This window comes from Amia ocellicauda, chromosome 19 (genome assembly GCF_036373705.1).
Source record: "Amia ocellicauda isolate fAmiCal2 chromosome 19, fAmiCal2.hap1, whole genome shotgun sequence".
Taxonomy (NCBI): domain Eukaryota; kingdom Metazoa; phylum Chordata; class Actinopteri; order Amiiformes; family Amiidae; genus Amia; species Amia ocellicauda.
The window spans coordinates 18,788,289-18,803,019 of NC_089868.1; the positions used below are offsets into that span (position 1 = coordinate 18,788,289).

Sequence of the window (14,731 nt, forward strand, 5' to 3'; positions counted from 1 at the left end):
TAAAATGTAATTTTCCTTCAAGATTAATCATTTAGGACTGTGTCAACACAATGGGAAATCTGATCAGCAACTCGCATGTTACAATTGAAGGTTAGGATGGCAAAATGGAGTCAGTATTGTAGCAGTTTATTCGACCACTTTATCTTATTTCAAGGTCTGAAATTCCAGGGTTTTGACTTTACAATATATAAATTGACGCTATAAATACTACCCTCTACCCGTTCAAAAATTAGATTCATAGCGTTTAGTCTTGTAGGCATATCGGGTAAATTTATAGTCAGTCATTTTTAAAACATTGCATCAAATGTGTGTGTTGTAAATAGTTATTCGGGTTTTATAACTGTGTATTTTCTATCATGTCAGAAACACGATACCCAGAAGAATCTAAGCTATCCAATTTCTGACATAAATATTTATTTTTAGCCATGTTTTCCAAGGCAGAGTTGTCCAGTCTATTAGTTTCCATTTAGATTTGATTAAGTGCATACACTATAAACGGGATACAAGAGAGTGTTTATAACTGGTCCGCTTTCCCACAGGCATTCCTTACTGCTGTTATGGAAAACAATCTCCACTTTTCCGTAATTATTCCATCTGTCTTTACATGTTTTAGGTGCATTAAATAGTTTAGTTACACAGTAAACAGCAGTGGTAAAAAAAGCATGTATACTATAAGATGGGCCCAAGATGAGGCTGTGATGCTTTTGTCTCATACCATACTTTCTGTCCCTAAGACACTTTTGTGACTGACTGACCTATACAAGGAATGACAAGGACTTACTCTGAGTGATACAAGGAATCACAGACCGATAATAATAATAATAATAATAATAATAATAATAATAATAATAATAATAAGAGTAATATTAGTATTATTTTTTATTATTATTCATTCAGAAAATCACTTTCTCCCACTTTTTGTGTTATAAATATGAGCCAAAGATGAGGCTGTGACACATTTGTCCAATACAACAAGCACTTATTCAATAATATATGGTATAAAGCATACTGACATAATGCTGTAATTGTACTTCATATGTACAAAGCAGGTGGCATAATATGTCTTATACTCTCTGTATAACTTGTTATGCAATTATATGCCTCTCAGAATTGCCAGTTTGAATTAGCATCTTCTTAAATACAATGTTCTTCCAGGACATTTAATATTACAGACAATTTCAGCTCTGCTTAGAAGTCCAAAACCATTTATTACAGCCCAGGGTTTAATTGTCTTGTTTGTCGAGAAGGCACTTTCATACTTTTTAGCCGCAGATGGTGTATTAAAATATATTTATGTTATGGTTCAGATGTGGTGTTGTCCTGTATGAGTGGTAGACACAACAACAGAACTGATGCATGGCATTCATGTATAATTAACCCAGTCTCGGATGAAGGACGCATGGTATCTCACAGTCTAATAAACAATAGGATAAGATGTACTTTTCCTTTATTTAAAAAGACTAAAATGTTTGCTTTTCTAACTCAAAACAGTAGCAGAAATCATGTCAGACTGTATATGTGTGTGTGTGTGTGTGTGTGTGTGTATTTATGTATGCATACACATATGTAGAGAGAGAGAGAGAATGAGAATTTATGTCCACAATTTCCTTTCTGCTATCATGTGCTTAGATCAGTATGTCATTTTGGATATACCACTGATTTACCTTTTACTTTGCATCCGCCTGCTCAAGGAGCTTAATGTGAAAGTTTTGCCCTATTGTATAATTAGTTTGTGTGGGGAAACATGTTCAACTCCTTCAGGACTATTTTTCTTTTTAGTTCTCTCTCTTGTCTACAAAAGCACACTTCTGCTAAGTAGAAGTTATGTTGAGCTAGAAAACCTTTTCCTTTGACCCCCTGGCGCAAACATGCATGCCTGCGGTGGGGGGCTCGGGTTGCTGAAATAAGGCTTTGTTGCCCTTTTAAGAGTCGGCCTCCCATCAAAGCACCCCCCCCCCCAGGCGGAAGTGGACGCAGAGCTTTTTTCCCCCCAGTTGCATTGACTTGCGCACTGCCTGCCAGGGTGTAGTCTGCTTGCAGCTTTTTTTTTTTTTTTTTTTTTTTCTTTTTTTTTTCTCTCCCTTGCAAACTTTTTCATGGCGCTGGACGCATCTCACAAGCCCCGAGTTTGAGAGTTGGAGTTGGGAAGTGAGAGAGAGAGGGAGGGAAGGAAGGAAGGAAGAAAACCACAGCAGGAGGAGGAGGAGGAGGAGAAGAAGAAGAAGAAGAAGCCAGAACACAAACGCTTTCTTTGTATTGTTTTATTTATTTATTTAGTATTTTATGATTGTTCACAAGAGGGGCAGTTTGTAACTGGGAGAGAGTGGGAGTTTTGCTTTTTTGTATTGCAGAGGCTTTTATACCTTTTTCACATTAGAAAATGCATTGGTTTCTGACCCTTTCGGCCGCATTGACTTGCTTGGCTGGGTGCAGCTATGGGGCAATGGATGAATGTATGGACGAGCTGAGCCGCCCCCAGCGCTGCATGCCGGAGTTTGTGAACGCAGCTTTCAATGTCACCGTGGTGGCCACCAACACTTGCGGGTCTCCCCCCGAAGAGTACTGCGTGCAGACGGGGGTCACCGGAGTCACCAAGTCCTGCCATGTCTGCGATGCCAGGGACCCCCGGCTGCACCACGGCGCCGTCTACCTCACCGACTACAACAACCAAGCGGACACCACCTGGTGGCAAAGCCAGACCATGGTCGCGGGCATCCAGTACCCCAACTCCATCAACCTCACCCTCCACCTGGGTAAGAGTCCCCGTTGTTTTCCGCGAAGCACAAGTCGCGCTCAGGTAGGGCAGATTTCCGCAGGTGGGCGCAGAGCTGCGGGATTGCGCGGATCCCATTGGTGGAGCCGCGCAGAACTGCGGGAATCTGCGCAGCCGTAGGGTTTGCCTGTACCCCCCCCCGCCCCCAATAACACCGGGATTCACTACTTGCACGGCGTGAGTTTGGTCTTCCTCTATTAAAGCACACTTTAACCAAGTTCACACGAGGAGAGGACGCAGTTGCGATTATTGCGACCGATTCGTGGCATCATCTTTGTAATGAGCTGGTTGCGTTGGCTGCGCAGCTGCGTTTGGAATGGAGGTCGATGTGCGTGATTTCTGGATCGTTGTAATATAGGCGGCCTGTGTATGAGGGATTGACATGATCAAGGCTGTATTTCATCGACATCCACAAGATCTGCTAGGCTGTCAATAATGAACACCAAACTAACACAAACGACGCGCTTCCCACAGACTGTACTTTATCACGCGTGTGCAATAATGTCATTTATTGGCAAACCTGACACGGAGACCCTCGGTTTGAGCCCCATCCCCCCTCGCAGGAGAAACGACCCTTTAATTAACCCCTCCGCAGCCGGGTGACCTGGCCGGTTTCTCTATTGAGCATTGCTAGGAAAAGTTGAGCCCATGTTGATGGCCGAAACATTTTTCTCCGTGACTCCCGTGTATTTAAAAACCCTGGTATGCGTGTTGATGGCGTGTCTGTGAGTCCTGCCATTGTATTGTATTGTATAGCCTATATATTGAAATATGCAAGACGTAAGGATGAAACCACTCTGGGGCCTATGCTCCACGTTTGTGGCTAATTTGTTGGTCAACTTCTTTTTAGAAGAATAAAGGCACATATCCTGCATTTTCTGAAGTCCAGCATGTCTATATTAAACAGTCTGGGATTGCTGGGCAGCTCAGTCATTTGGGTCTCTGGTATTTACTTGTGCCCTCGGGGAACACAGTTTTAATCAGACTTTAAAAGGTATTATGTACGATTTGCAAGCTGAAACATGAATAGTTGAGGGCTCGTAGTCCTTTCTAGTAGCCAAGTTGAACCACTGTGACACTGTTTATAGGTGTATAGTTGTATATGCATGCATAGGCAGACATCTAATTGATCTTTAAACACCTTTTCCAAGCGGTGAAATAAAAACACGTCCCAAGATGGCGACGTATAGGTAGCTGCGTTTAAGGTAATCTTAAAGCAACATCACCTGCTAACCACACAAAGAGCAGTGCAGGGTAAACATAACTATACACTTTTCTTCAAAGTTAAACTATCTGATTATTTAATTCCCAATATTCAGCAATAAAGAGTGTGCACTAGGTATTGAACATTGACATGTTAATAAGTTATCATAACCTATCCTGTAGACTGGTCCCTGCATCTGTCCAATAGTTACTGGAAGTGTCTCCCTATAAAAATGGGGGGGGAGGTCATAATGGTTTTAAATGTTGTTGAATTCATGTGTATTTGTTTTAATTGCATTGCCTTTTCTGTCCCCTGAAGCGAAAATGGCACTCTGTCATCTGGGAATCATTAGCCGTAATAATATAATTATTGTGGTTGAATTTATTGTTAGAAGCCACTGTAAACAATACATCAAAAGTGTACATCTTTATTTTCTGTTCTTGGGTGGCTTTTGATTTGGTCTAGTCTTGCTGTTAGCAAGGATATAGTGTTCATAATACGGGAATGGACTTTTCCAGGAAAAAAGTGCTCTTTGCTTGGTGAACAGTGTCAGTTAATGCAAGCATTACCTTCTTGTTAAAATGCTTTAATGACATCGTTATAGCCCCTCAGCACAGTGTCACATGGAAACAATTAAAAGCAACATTCGAATAGTAATGTAGCCTCCTAAAACACATTTACAAATTACAGAGGAAACTAAATATGAACCAGATGGTTTATCCTATTGTCATTCTTTATCAGCTTGGCCCATTATTTAAAGCCCTTGGTAAACTAAATTTGTGTTAAATAGTTGTAAATACATATCTTAAAAATATTTCTGTTGGGAAACGTAGTCTTTGCTACCACATACTTTAATAGTGGTTTGATTTTGCTCTGGTAGTTTTTAAAGTTTTTTGTAAATTTGCTCCCACATTGAAACACTCAAATGGACTTTTTGTGGTGTTTTCTAAAAGAACCCTTTTCGTAAGTTCCTTAAGATTTACATTCTTTAAAAACTATTCTTGTATCTGCAGTTGTATCCAAAAAGAAAGCAGGTGTCTTTAACCAAACTATTCTGTAATTCAATATCTCTTAACAAATTAATAATCCTATGGTAACATAAATGTATGCCTTGATGGGAATGTCTTGCAGAGCTTCTGGGAAAAATGCTCTCGTACAGGGAAAGAATCTGACTGTTGTAAACATATGGTGCTGGTTAAAGCCATTGTAAAATGTGGGTTAAGTGCTGCCCACAACGATTACTGGATGCAATTGTCACACAGTACAAGACACGGCAGTTAACGTAGAGCTTTGGGGATATACCATAAAGCGCATTATTTCACAGTAAGTTAGTGTTAACATATACATGAAACCATATCTCTACATCATAGTGATTTCAGTTGGTGGTTTCCATATTGCTTGTTCTTGCTTATTGCAGATTCTCTTATTTTCTCCTTGATTGCTTACTGATCGCTTCACAAGGAGAAAAGCGGAAAGCTGAAGGATTGTAATCAGAATTCAACATGCCATAGCTGGGGTCCGTTCCAGTTCCACCTCATTTCAAACTGACCAATTCCAAATTCACCCATGGATATTCAATTGAAATTCAAATTACAGTCTCTGAATTAAATTGGTAATGATCAATCTATTCCATTTTCCGTTTGGAATTCATTGCAGCTCTTTTACCAACCCCCCTCTTTTTAAGAAGGTGGAACTAATCCTTATTTTGGTAACTATCCATACAGGGATTGTGCTGTGTACAGACTGTTTTTCTGACCTTTCTTGTGTATTGTACGATGAAGATTTAGCTTCTCCACAAGTGTTAATACAAGGTTACTATAAGAAACATTATGTAAATAAGCTTGCAGTCTCCAATCACAATTTAGATTCCAGTTGCTAACATTTTTAATATTAAAATAAGAAAAGTCTACTTTGATCTTATGCTGAACTGAAGTTAGTTATGTTAACAAATTGTGATCAGACTGTAATCCCAAGGAAGATAATGGTGCTTCCTGCTGTTTGTTGTTGGTATTTAAACAGATGGGCTGTTTTACTGTCTTTTTGTATGGTAAGTTTCATCCTAGATCATGAGCTCTCCCAGGTGTTTATTGGATCCCAAGGATTTCTCTGCTGGAATGTGAGAATTGCTGTGAGAAGGCCTCTTTAATGACCAACTGCACAAATATGTTCATACCTGTTGCGTTCAGGCTGTGTAGCCTAGTTTTAGTGTGTGTTTAGTGTGTTTAGTGTGTGTTTTTGCTCTAGAAACCATGTTGATGAGCAGAAGTACCTGCTTTATGGTATTTATGCTCAGCCCATTTCTGATTATTTTATCGTATTTTAATCTTTAGTTATTACACAGTAACAGTGTATGTTGAGGGTTGTTTGAGGAGGATATGGTAACATGACGAGCCAATAACTGAACTTGGCAAATTCTAATCTTGTTAGTTTTGTGGCTTTTTCTTTTGGTTTGTATCACCAGGTATGTGATTATTGGTTTAGATCCTGCATCCTGTGGTAGCTCAACTTTATAAACCTGAAGTAGAAAGTCAATTTTTGTGGTTCCATGTAAGCTATATTTCTATTGACAGCGGTGCAAGGTGGGTAATGAAGATTGTGAGGCTGAAAGTTCAGGGGTAGTGCATAGCATGTGGAATTGCTTGTTTCCTATTATCACTCTACAGGCATGAGTTCACTGATTAAATTGTTCGCATTACGCGAATCATTGAATTTCTGCTTCCTAAGCAAACTGATATTGTGGAGGAGGTGATGCTGGGAGTGGGAAAAGAACATCAGAGCAGCCAATCTGCTCGAGTCAGCAGCTCCTGAGCAACAATGGTGGAGAGTCACAGCTCTCTCACTCCTCCCTCACATCTCGCAAAGGAAATGAACTTGTAGATTTGAAGTGGGATGATTGATTTGTTTTTAAGAGGGAAGGTGCCATCTCTTGCTAATCGCATTCAGTTGATACATTTCCTTCTTGCTACATTAGTAGTTTACCATGCCAAATTTCCAATCAATTTGAACGACTGCATTTATTTCAAATTATTTTTTCTTATTTTATTGTACCTAAGTCATAGGTCAAATATACATATTATGGTTCCAACTCCATTTATTTACATTCACTGTGAATTGTGCTGCTATTTCTTTATAGCATTTTATTTTATCTGAATATTCCTTATTAATGCAACAGCATAACATGTCCCTTACACAACTTTATATATTTTAAATTTGGCTCCTGTTGAAATGACCTAACTGCAGGCTGTATCCTTGGAATTTATATGTACATTATTTTTATCGCAGCTTATTGACAACCTCTTTCTAATTGTCCACTTTCAATGTTTAACTGCTCTCCTGTGGTGATGTCTCCTGTCTTTCTGATGTATTTCTGTGTGCTGAGTTGTGGTGAAAGTTTAGTTTACAATCTGGCTTGGGTATGACCCTCAACTGTATTTGATGGTCTCAATTTTGTTTAACAAATCAGGGGTTCATCTTTGCATAAACCTAACCAGTAACTATAAAGGATAATTTTCAACAATACTTATTCTATAGCAGGTAGTTGGCAAATCATGTTGCTAGAGCGCCACAATTCAGTATTTATAGATTTGTGTTTATTTTTCAGTAATAAGGAAAGATGAAAGATCAATTTAGTGAAAAAGTATTTAAGTTTTTCTGGGTTGATTTGTCATTACAATGTGGGCTGCTTGGCCAGTAAGTGCTGGGCTTAGTGGCACAGAGTGGTGCTGGGTAGACTGGCAGGCCACTGTAGATCCTGGTGGACAGGAAGTGGGAAGCAAATCTAGGAAGTTTCTATGCAGTGTCCGACTAGAACAAAAGCTTGGAAGGCCCTCAAGTAAGTGTGACCTGCATCTGTTTATAGGGGGAGGGCACTGCATAGCCTGAAGCTAGCTTTGGCTTTAAGCTGTAAGCTTTTGTTTTCATGTTTTTGTGCTTGATTTTGATCGCCTTCATGTGCAAACCACAGAACTTCCTATTAGGGATTGTTCCAGTAGGAAGCAGGCATGCTCTGACCTGCAGACACAGACATCATGCATTTCAGAAAGATTCAAGTGGAATAGGGTAGGGGGCTGGGGCTGGGGGAGAAGAGATGAACCCAAGATTTACTGCGATTTCTTTTTAAATATACATCTGTTCCCATGTACGTTTACATTTGCCATCACTAACAAAGCAGGCAATCCACAAGGTGTTGTCTTGAATATCTGAGAGCAAATATGTAATCATTTTTGGAGCAGTAGGGTCAGTTTGTATGGCTAGCTAAATGTCTTCTTGAAAAGACAAGTGTTGGTTCATGAGGTGGAAAGAGATTTTTGGATATGGTTTTCTAAAATCTCCATCTTGATAAAGGAGTAGTTAACCTTATGAAGAGCAAACAATAAGACCATTGTTTTAAAAAAAACTAAATAGTGAGTGCATGAATTACAGAATACTATTTGTTTTGCCCCCTCTTCTCTCCATTTGGTAGTGTGAGGTTTCTGTCTTTAAAAAATGTATAGAGTATAGAAACAAGTAGTGTGGAATATAGTTTTGACATCCTAGATTTTAAATTTAAACAGTCAAACACATTGTAGTGGTAGTGTGGAGGGGAACTGAACAACTTGCAACAACAAAAAGTGCTACCTGTCTTTGTCTGTTGATGCCTCCTGTATCTGAGATGGTTTTCTGATGTTGTGTATCTGGTGTAATAAAGGTGTATCATTTGAATGCAACGTTTTATGATAAAACAGAAACCTGGGTCAATTTTAAAACCAACCCCTAGAAAATGTCACAAAATTGTGCTCTGGAGGTAAATTCTAACTAACCAATTTGTCCTTGGGGCAGCAGGTTTTTGCCTGTGCTGTGATACGTTATAAGGAATCCTGGCTGGAATGAAGGCCTGAGCTGAAATGGCCGAGAGCTATAAATTGTTGTAGTTGTACTGCAGGAATTCCTGCACACATGACTGTTCATGAAAGGAATCTGGGAACCTAATGAATTACTTCAGTCTCTCCCGACGTGCTCATTTTACCCTCCACGTAACACCTTGGCATTTTCATAGGACATCCTGTCCCGCGGACAACTTGGTATGAGGCCCTCTGCGCTCGACTCCGAAATGCATAACGAGAACTAGGACCAGTGGATTATCTGCATTATTTTCTGGAACTTGCTTTTTTTTTGTACCCAGATGCATATTTGACATTTTATAATTTAGTCTAACTCCCCGTCAGACTCGCATTTGTATAAATACACACAATGCACATGTCATTCATCAATGAAACACTGATATGAACTGCAGAATGTGTTATTTTTCTGCATTATTGTGTGTAACACTGTATATGGTTTACCTAAACACTCTAAGTATTGCGGTGTAATCCACTTATATAGATAAGACTTTATTAAACTGCATTACGAGTTCAGTAGCAGAGCAGAGTATGGTGTTCATGTGAGGGGTTTCTGAGAAGAATGTACTCAAGGTGAATTCCTTTCTCCTATACATTCCAGCCTTTTTTTCCTTTTCTTTTTTCTCTGTGGAGAAGGTGGGGGGGGGGGGGCTACTGTAAACACACAGCCTTTTGGTGTCTTGAGGTGTAAAGTGCGAATTCCAAGATCCTTAAAATAAATCAATAAAGGGATTGCTCATTGTAAACGGGATGATTCCCAACAGGCTTGAATTGCTTTGGTGCTCTTGAGTCATAGGAGTGTCTTTTGTTTTAGGGAGCCCAGACCATTCCTTCAGGATGCCTCTTTTTTTGTTTTTCTTTACTCAAACAAGATCCAATTATTGCCACATGCTTGAAAAACAAAAATACCCTTGAGGGTTGGCTTTGTGATCCAGGGAATCCTAGTAGGGAATGTTGCATCCCTGCTATGTAGCTGTTGAGTGTTAATGACTATAGTGGTGGGGGGTTAAGGGTAATCAACTTAACATTTTCAGCTTCCTGATTCTAGTTATGTGAAACAAAGCCTAGCAGTGCTGCCTACCCAATAAGCGAGCCATTTATTTCCCCTCACTCATTCCAGCTGATATGCTGACATCAGAGTTGTGTGCGTTTACTTTGCCCCCCCCGTCCCATGTGTTTTCCACATACTCCCAGATTCCCAGGTATGTGTTTATTGCAGAAGTGTAAAGATCTAGTTCATGTTCTGTACTGTACATACATAATGCTTTTGTTGTTACATGCCATAAGGAACTATATACATTGTGCATTGCTCTGGATTGTGAAATACAAAATGTACATTTTTTTACACAACTCTCTTGGGCCATTCCAGAGGGTGTGTAAATTGTGAACAATAGCTATAAACTTTGATGGGAACTAGAAATCAGCTAGACTGCAGAGGTCTTCTGGCCTCAAGATGGAAAAAGCCCACTGTGGGAAAACACGGAGGAGTCAGTTTTGGAAAACTCTGATTAGAAACCCGAATGGAAAGCGCATGCCTCCCATCTTGGCAGTAGGGCGCTTGGGGTCCCCGGCAGACTTTCCCAAGCTGCGCATCAAAGGCCCTTGTCATCTCTAAAGAGGGGCCAGCTGTTACAAATTATACTGATGCGAAAAAAAATGTCAGGTAAGGCCTATTGTTAAGCGCTGAAAGGTATGATCTCAGTCCTGGAAGCATGTATTTACACAGCACAGCCTGAGGTTTACTGCAGTTCAAACAGGTGTGTAATCTGATCTGAAGGCCTGTGGAAATGTGAAGGCTGTGGCGCTTAAGAGTTTTGTTAGCAGTGCACAGAAACATGAGTGTTGAAATGTTTGTTAACGGACTGAGTTTCAGGTAGTGTTCCTCGAGACATAATGATGGAGCGTTTCAAGTCACAGATGAGCGGTGTTCAAAAACAGGGCCTCAATACTATAAGGGCATTGCATATTCGAAGAAATCTGGAGACAGTTTATCTGCTTTTCATTTTGAGTAATCTACATTGCTTTATGCTCATGTTGTCGGAGGTGTAAGTGTTAACCTAATTATAATTGCTTTATGGTGTTAACTGTTGCATAAAACACTTCGGATTTTATTACTTAATGAAAGAATGCAGGAGTTCCTTATTTTTGTTTTTCTAACACTGCTCGTCCTCACCTGCTTTGTTGGTAGCTGTAAAAACCACCCATAGTGGCTGCTCTGTAGGGACTTCACAAAAGACATTGCCTGGTATCTAAATCAAAATCCTGCACGAGTTACTGCAATGTGTGTATTAAACGAGAACAGTGACAAATATGTTATTGTATGTTGATTTGTCTCTTTACTTACACACATTTGAAAGCCGATGATTGTTGCCTCGTAAAAATTGAATGCTTTCCATCTCTGGCTAATAATTTGCAATAAAGTTAATGAATCCTATAGGCTAACGTAGAGTTTTGTATTTGTATCCCACCTTTGAGTAATCTCGAAAAACAAAGCACTAGCTCTTTTCACACATTTAATCTGCGGCTGGTGACAAGTCAGGGTCTGGATGGTTTTAGCTTTTTTATTTTTTTAAATTGTGAACTCTCATTTATTGAAGTGCTGTTCGTTCTTGTATCTGTTTTCATCAGACCTGTGAAGTTCATTCTTTGCTTTAGCCTAATGACACATGAAAGCTATGGTTAATCATTTACTGACTAATAGTCTGAATACCTGGGGGAGGGGGGGTAGTAGTGTCTGTGCAAGATTGAATATTTCCTCTTCATGAAATATCAACTTGCAAAAATTTGATGGAGGTTTGCCATCTCCTGACTCGTCCTTCAAAATGTACCTGTAGCAGATGCATTTTTATCCAGTCGATAATTCACAATTTCATTCAGCCCATAGCCTGTATCAAGACATACTGCTAATTTCTTAAGTGTGGAAACATTTAAGAAGTATGGACAGACTTCTGCTAGGGACTTTTTTTTGGTATTTTATTGCTTTTAATTCTGAAGTAAAAACAAGAAACCAAACTCATGTGCAATATTGTTTAAGAGCTTAATTGAGAGGAAAATGGTGATCCTCAGCATCTTTTGACCAAATTGTTGTCTCAATGCTTGGTACAAAGGGCTGCAGTCCAGCAGGAAATGCATTTATTGAGCTTATATGTGTTACTTGAACAAAAACATGTTTCAATGTAAGGCCAAGTCACCATAAATCACAGCAGATAAAGTAAATTATTAAGTTGAATGTGAATAGGTGCTTAAGGGAGAATAAAGTAACTTGTACTTCTGCTTTATCCTCTTGAAGGAATTTAAAACTAATCTTTTATTTATATATTGAAAAGATGTTGGTCTTTTAGTGTCTTTACGACTGGAGTCCTGTTAAAGAAATATGCTGATATTGTCTCTGCAGGGGGGCAGTGACGGAGGTGCCGGGTGGGATAAAGCTAATTATTCTCCCTTGGAGTTTAAAATCCTAGTGGCATCTGCCATGGGTCTGTTAATTGCACCCCTCAGGTCTGCTTCCTGTCCCTTTTAAGGAAATCAGTCTTTATTTTAATTTTTTAGAAAGCTAGTTAAAGTTGCCATTCGCTGAGCTGCTTGCATTACACAATGTGATTGATTTCAGAGAGCTCGTTTCATGTGCTAACTGCAGTTATACAATGACAAATCTGCTTTTAAGGATACTATCAATAAAACTTTATCGCCAGTTTACTCACATATATTATTTTTCGTGGAATTGTTTTTTAACCTATAGTGTTTGACTTGAAGCTTACTTTAAACATATTGATGTCTTCTGAACACATGGGGTTTAAATCCAGTGATAATGAGTTAACACATTTACTGTTTCATAGGCTACTGCTTGTGGAAAACAAAAATCACCATTTTTGTATGCCAAGGAGAATCTCCATCTCTGCTCCTCAAGGGCTGCTGTCCAGCAGGTTTTATTGACGTCTTTAAATCATACTACAGTTCAAGAGCCACAAGTGTATGGTTCATTTTTGTAGCGTTCAGGGGCAATGAAACCACGAGACCCTGCAACCCTTGAGAACTGAAGTGGAACCGGCAGTTAAATACTCTCCGAATAAAACAGAATTCAAAGCTCAATGCTTTAGACCTTAAAAAAACGTATCCGCTTTCCCTAGCAGTTTCTCTGATAGGCATAAGATTATGAAATGCCAGTTCCCGCCTTTTGCAAGCAAAAGTCACTGTTTTCTAAAGCATAACAGACATTACATATTATTGCTCTTTATATCCCTTTTGTTTAGATGTATTTATAGCCATTTTTCCCCTGTTGCTTGTATCTTGTTGGGAACGGCTGAGCACTAATTAGGCACGCCACAGTGTTTTTTGTTAAGCGCAACAGGTTTCCTGAGCAACAGATAGCTGATTTTGGGGACAGTTTTCTTCAGGGATTCGGAGTAGCAAATTCACTTCCCAACATTCCCATCTCATTTGAGGCTTTCAGCAGGAAATTTTACTTTTGAAAAAATCGCAGTGCGGGGCAGGCAACATTTACCTTACTCCAGCTCTGCTCAGACTCTTCCATGGACTGTTGGTTTTATAATTGGATTATATTTTTTAAACAACAATTATTTGTATAGTGTACAGTTTTGAGACAGATACCTCTCCCACAAAGCCTAGTTAATCTGTCACTACAGTGGTAAAAACGGAATGGGCTGAATTAATACTATTCCCATTTAACTGATATAATTTAAAAGCCTGTCCTAATTCTTCTACTTTGTACCTGTAGTTCTACACTAAATAATCCAACACCTTGCAATCTCAGTTCTTGAGAAGATAAGCTGTGGGAGAAAATTGTTTAAGTGTTTGACAGCTGGAGTTGTTTTATTTGTAGACCTGAAGCAATGTTTGAAGCAGTCTCCACAGATAAGACTGCTGAATTAATGTCCTTTATCTCCTAGTGAACACCTGTTTCTGTCAATAAATCATATCAGTCTGCTATAGTGTAAAACAAATGGCAGAATAAGACCGGAATCAAAATCTCATCCTAGAGTTAGATTGGTTTTATTAGTAACCATAATACAAGTATTAGCTTTATTTTAGATATGCACTGAAAATATGTAATGTTGGACAGCAAAGAAAAATAAGACCTCAGACAAAATAAAGTTCTCTTTAATGGCAGGAGGTACAGAAACGTAGAAAGTGATGTCAGATTCCGTCTGCAATAGATTTTCATCAGAATCCTTTAGGGCAATCCTTTTTCGGGCCAAGCTTTGATGTAAATAGACAATGGTTTCTACGTTGAATATAGACGGCTTCATGTTCTCATGAGTGAAATCTGTTGTGATTGGCAAAAACAAATATATTCTCTGAAATTGGTAAGAGATTAAAGTGTAAAACTGCTTCGTGATTAGTTTGTGGAGAAATTAACTGAATTTCCTTTTACAATCTTGTGTTTTGAATTTTTTTTTTTTTTATTCTTAACCAAATTACAACTCCGTTAACATTCTTTTTGTAAGGACCACACCTTTTTTTGAGATTTGTTTTTGTACCGTTTAATGTTGAATGAAGTGAAGACATCAATTATTGAAGTTTTAAGACCAGCTAATAAAAGAGATGAAATAACCCTCCCTGAGGCATCAACAGGCCATGCCCATTAAGGCAGGGATTAACTTCTACTCCTACTGTATCATTTTCTTTAAAGGTGAACACTGATTGCAATCTGTTTAGCTTAATAAGATTCAATTAACTTCTGTTAAATGTTTTGTTTCATCATTGGTGAAATGTATATTAAATTCCAACATTCTACAGATGTTAAAAAAGAAATAAGCAAAAGAATTAGACGTAGGCTTGGAAGATTTCTTTGTAGTGTCCACCTTGATTGTGGTGTCATGTTGTATTCAATACTGCATTTTTATTTGTAGCTTCTGT

General features: G+C 38.9%; 1 protein-coding gene across 1 annotated transcript in view; it reads left to right on the plus strand.

The window, feature by feature from the left end:
- Window positions 1–2,051: 2,051 nt before the first annotated feature.
- lamc1 (laminin, gamma 1) overlaps window positions 2,052–14,731 on the plus strand; it is a 55,301-nt gene continuing 42,621 nt past the window's right edge. The window contains exon 1 of the mRNA XM_066691917.1: window positions 2,052–2,753. Coding sequence (XP_066548014.1) covers window positions 2,381–2,753 — 373 coding nt within the window. The 5' untranslated portion in view covers window positions 2,052–2,380. The remainder of the gene's footprint in view (window positions 2,754–14,731) is intronic.